A 5,747-nucleotide genomic window follows, 5' to 3' on the forward strand; every position below is an offset into this window, starting at 1 on the left:
TGTTATATGATTTTTTATTAATATATGATATTCAGCAATGTGCTATAAATACTTAAGACATATAGACTTGTGCTATCATTTGTATTTACTCTTAAGAGTTACTAATTATGTATAAATAGCGCGTTATTTCATTCGGATATGTTTAGTTTTTACCGTGTATATTTAACTTCCGGATAAAGTCGGTGAATCTCGACGATTTCCGTCTTTAATGTACAATGTAGAGCTCACCCGTGCAATAGCCTGAATAGTGGTCACTAGAACTGTGCTGTACTTGCTTAATTGTTTTATTTGTTGTATATGTGTCTATGTGAGAAAAAGGTCATTTTTATTCTTCAAAAATCCTCAATTTTTGCGCACTGTTAGGTTTCTCTGTGTCTTTAGTGTAATCTCCTACGAGCCAGACGTTTAGTTTACAAGTTTATATTATCCATACAAGTATCATCTGCATTGGTATTTATATTTTACAGTTTACTTTATTTCAATTTATATCGAAATATTTTGGTACAGATAGTGTAGTAAGAAATAGTATATTTAATTACGACTTAGTAATTAGTTAAATTCTAGTTCTTCCGCGAAGGTTGTGTATATATTGTTGTTTTGTTGTATTTTGTTTTGTATATATTTTTTGTTGAAATTTATACTTATTTTATTATCTTTTTAAAGCATTTTTTATCTGGCATTAATTCTAATATAGAATCTTCGCCCATAGTTGGTTTCTATATGTCCTAAGTACCTAAAGTATTGACCATGTGACACCAAGATCAAAATGTTCACTTGCACGCATGGATACAACCAGATAGTTGGAATGAAAATCCCGTTCTGTTCGTTAATTCTTGCAGCCCTATTGACAATGGCACAGTAACGTATTTTGCTCTCGAAGCTGGATTACTTTGTACAGCATTTTCATTTAGGATTCCCATAACCATAGCCAAGACATGAACACATTTGCCACGTCTGTCTTCTACACAAACTATTGCACCACTGTCGCCTGGTTTACAGAAACGTTCCGGAATATCGCCCTGACATGAATAACGATCTTCAATCACAATCAATCCTTCTTCCATGTCATTGGTCAGGTACTTGGGAACTGTTATCACACCTTTTCCTGGCTTGGATGCGGCGCCCCAAATATACACAAGCTGCCCACAGCATAGTATCCCACTTTCATCGTCCTCTACGTAGTCGTATAGCTTACACGGTAACAAATTCGTATCTTCACAATCAAGCTCGGTTCTAAATTTTGTACAAAACCTTATTTCTTCATTTAGTTTAAGAGCTGCTATGTCTAATCCCGCTGGTGGAACAGTTTTAGGAACAACCTGGCCGATAGGTTTATTGTAACCGTGTTCTGGGCATGAAAAGAAGTCGCCTTGTGAAAGTATGTGCTTGGCGGTTAACGCATACACATGGTGGTTATTACGTTTATGCATAGAAGCAAAGCATCCGAGTGTACCAAAAATAGAGTTTGGAGGTGTGCCTGTCTCGATCTTTTGTCCAACCCTTTAAAATTATTTATAGGGCCCTTTCTTTTTTAGAAAAGACTTAAATGTTGTAGCTTCCACCCTGATAGCCTAGGTTCATATTTGTCATATATCGATGTCAGTTTTACGTCCGCAACGAAAAATGACCCAAAGTAAGAAACGATAACCCTTCCCCTTTTTTTGGAGGGCATATCGAATTTTAAGTCTGCAGAGCTGAAATTTTTGAATTAATATAAGAAATAGTGTCGATACAAGGTTGAAAAAATACTTAAAATGATAGACGTTTTGTAAATTTATATGAATATTTTGTAAAATTTTAAAAGTGGTTATGAATTAATATTTCAAGCCATTTACCCTGTTTATGATTATTAACGACTGCATGAATGTATAATAATAATAATAATAATAATAATAATTATAAAAATAATAATCATAATAATAATCATAATAATAATCATAATCATAATAATAATATATTTAAATTCACCTGTTTATCTACTTGTATGTTTTCAGTGCAACAACTAATAGGCTGTTCCTCGGTTGATAGACAACTTGTACGAAAGAGAGCTGTCATTTCTGCATACAAGCTTACAATCTTGTCCATCTCAACATATCTAAGCTTTTTGAGAACATCTTTAGAAAATTTGTCAGTATCATATATCTTGTCTTCAAGCATTATCACTGTTTAAGAAAACAAAAAACAATATTCGTACGACAGGCTTTCTACTTCCCCTTCAGCAAAAGGTAAGGAATCGTAGGGCATTTGTCAGCAATAGTTACTACAAGGTAGTGATTTTTTGATGATAAGAACGAATTACATAACATTTTAGTTTAAATTAACATTAAAAGCTAACGCCATACCAACATCAGGTTGTTTAACTTTTAGATCTGGCCATGCTTGAATTTAAAAAGCATGTACTTGTTTTCAGTAAGCTCCTGATGTTAAGAATGGACTTCACGGGTTTAAAATTAATTAAACACCGATCTACAAATCAAAAGTAACTAAAGTAAAAATTTCATTTTTTTTTTCTTTTCTTTCTCACAAATTAGGGATAATAGGTTAATTGTAGTAAAAAGAAAACAAACAAGGTATGGATTAAATGCAAAATGAAAAACAAAAAAGGAGGCCCAAAAAGGGTAAAAGAAAGCGGGGTTTAAAGAAAAGAAGTACAAAATAAAATAATATTTTGTCAATTATGTATTGATAGTCTAATTTCCATAAAATAAACGAAAACAGTTATATTTTAATTTAGATTTAAAATCTTTTTATCTGTTCTATAATAAGTTGATAATTTTCAATAAAAATTTGATATTTTTATATTTATTTATATAAAAAGTTGAAAAAAAATAAAATGTAAACAATTCGTAAAAAAACTCCCCGTGAAATGTTTTACTTAACATTTTCCAATTTTTTAAATCTTTCTGTATATGAAAGTATTATCTAAAAAAAACTTTTTTTTTGTTAATTGTCATATAAAACGATTGTTCAGTGTATTTGATTAATTTGTTACAGCCAGGTTAAGTCTGTTTGCCGTGTTGTTGATATATTGCATTATATTGTAGTTTGACTGTTATTTAGCATTAGACGTTAACTGCTTGAAAAGCTTTAAAATTATGATAATCAACTCACCCTGCCTGGTTTTAGTCGTTTCAAATTTCTCAAATGTTTGTTTGGAAATGTTCTCCTCACTAACATTTTCATCAACATATTTTGCCCTGCTTTTGACTTCAATATTTACGCACTTGTCATTTCTTTCTCTTTTGTGAATATCATCCACTCTTCCCCGATGATTCTGACAATTATTTCCTTTGTCAAATGATTTCCTTTTATCCAGCAAGATTTTAACATGTTCATACTCAAGTTTAATTGACTTCAGAATTTCCTTTTCTAGTTCGTCACTAACATCATCAACAACTTGCTCTTTCGTTGTGTAAATTCTACCATCAGAATATGTCTTTAACTTGTCATTCAATTTGTTATCGCGTATAACAAACAATTTTGTTTTTACGTTTTTCAAACCTTGGAGTTCAACAGAATCTTCTAAAGCTTCCGGAATCAGAATAGGTGCAATCATGCCAGAATAAGTTCCTCCTTGGTGGGTTGTTAAGGCAGGCATCCCATCTTTAAAACTTAGTCCCTTCACATGTTGGATAAACGACCGATTTGAAATAAAGTCGTTAATTTGTAGAGTCACTGAATCATTCGGACTATCAATTAAGAAAACATCAACGCCACACGTGTCAAACTTTGGATGCTCTATTGTGCCATTTACTCCAATTTCTCCTAATAAGTCTTCATAACGTTTATGAAGCTGGGATACGCGTCCGCAAACATACTTATACGATGGAAATGCACTCATTGAAATGTGATAATGATGCACCTTCGACATAATTTGCTTTTCAAAGCAAGTTCAGTTATTAAGTATTACAATATATAACAAATATTAAACGAAATGGAAAAAGTTTATTTCAACTCATATTAAAGCAAACAAATGACACCTATGAAAATTTTATCAATGTTAAATTACGTGAAACTTAAAATAAAAGGTACATATATTTTAACAGATATTTATCACTATATATAAGAGTACAAGGGATGGTCAAGATTTTGTGTATACTTCTGATAGTTATAATGTTGTCTTCATTAATTTTCTTTCTTTGTTATGCTCAATGTTTCATCTTTAATTCAAATTTAGAATTTCATTTAAAGTGTTGAGCGTTCAGCTTCGTTTTGAATAATCATAGTTACATACCGACGGTGTATCTAAAATAAATATTTCATGGAACAATCATGAATGATTCGCCAGAACGTCTTATACACCCAAACTTGCGTCATACTAAACTATTACATTATTTGGCCGATAGATAAGTGTGTAATCATGCTTTAACTTATATAATTGCTGTTTTTATTTGATATTAAAAATGTTGTCTGTGAAGCGCCTAGGAATACATGGTATTATCAGTATTTGTATTGCTCATTGTAATACTGCCCGTTTGTAACGTCGATTTTCATTGTCTAATCGTGGCGTTTATATAGTTTAATATACACGGGCAATATATTCTCTTTTCAAGAACTAGTATAACAATTAAACAAAATTGTTTATATAATAATGTTAAAATTATTGTTATTATTCCTGTGTTTTTGTATGGACGTATAAAATATATTTGAAATTTGTGGCTTCAATCCGGGTATATTTGGATCGTCCCTCTAAAGTGAAATTGTATAATATAGATGTAAACAAGAACACTTATATAAAAACAAAACCAAAACAACCACTTCAACTTGTTACTCTCATAAGATAAATAAAAAATAATTTACTACGCTTTTAAGTACAAATTGACGAACATAACAGATTTTATAGCGTAGTGTAAGCAAACATATAATAAACCCGATGAGTGTACTTTTATTATCTTTTTATGTTATTTTTTCGTTTTAAGTAGTGCCACAGTACTTATATTCGATTTAGTGCTAAATGTTTATTATAAAAAGCGGAGTGCGACCTCTCCGCCGTTTCTATATAATTCAATGTAAATTTCTACTGACGGAAATCCTCCCGGCGTTAAAAATACATGCCCCGCCGTAAACAATCCGCTCCTCCGATAGATCCATATCCTAAGTTAATTTTCAATAACTTAACGCCGAAAAATATTGACCGCCGTTACAACTACTTTCTACGGTTTAACAGAGGTGACATGTGTGTGTTTTTATTATCTTGTGCGCACGAGATACTCTGTCATGGCCACAAGTTACTACGTCGTGGCAACGATATATTTTAGTCGTGCACACGAGATACTATGTCGTGGCCACGATAAACTATGTCGTTGCAACGAGAGATGCTTAAATGATGCGCACGAGATACTCTGTCATGGCCACGAGCTACTAAGTCGTGGCCACGAGATCATTAAGTGGTACGCACGAGTTACTATGTCATGGCAACGAGTTACTAGGTCGTTGCCACGAGATAATTTAGTGGTGCAAACGAGATACTATGCCGTGGCCGTGAGTTACCATTCGTGAGAACGAGATATTTAAGTCGTGCGCACGAGATAATTAATCAATTATATATGTTCGTGAAGTTGGCAGCCTAGCAGCCAGACAGCCTAGCAGCATGGCAGCCTAGCAGCCTAAAGAAAACTAAGATACAGTAACAACATTGAAAACGTTCGGAAATACAATTAGTAGCACTTCTTTAGATCAATTCCACACCTTTTTCAATATCGTGATTATTTTCTTTAAGATGTTTGAACTTTACGTAACATATTATT

The 5,747-nt window shown here is 32.4% G+C and overlaps 1 protein-coding gene across 1 annotated transcript; it reads right to left on the minus strand.

The window, feature by feature from the left end:
• Window positions 1-770: 770 nt before the first annotated feature.
• Window positions 771-5,497, minus strand: LOC132747495 (uncharacterized). The gene is made up of 3 exons (XM_060736894.1): window positions 3,112-5,497; window positions 1,969-2,162; window positions 771-1,487 (listed from the first exon to the last, which is right to left on the minus strand). Exons 1-3 carry the CDS (start codon window positions 3,869-3,871, stop codon window positions 771-773), a joined length of 1,671 nt encoding a protein of 556 aa, XP_060592877.1. The 5' UTR covers window positions 3,872-5,497.
• Window positions 5,498-5,747: the final 250 nt, after the last annotated feature.

The sequence above is a fragment of the Ruditapes philippinarum genome, unplaced genomic scaffold (assembly GCF_026571515.1).
Source record: "Ruditapes philippinarum isolate M1 unplaced genomic scaffold, ASM2657151v2 ctg18219_1_1_1_1, whole genome shotgun sequence".
Classification (NCBI taxonomy): domain Eukaryota; kingdom Metazoa; phylum Mollusca; class Bivalvia; order Venerida; family Veneridae; genus Ruditapes; species Ruditapes philippinarum.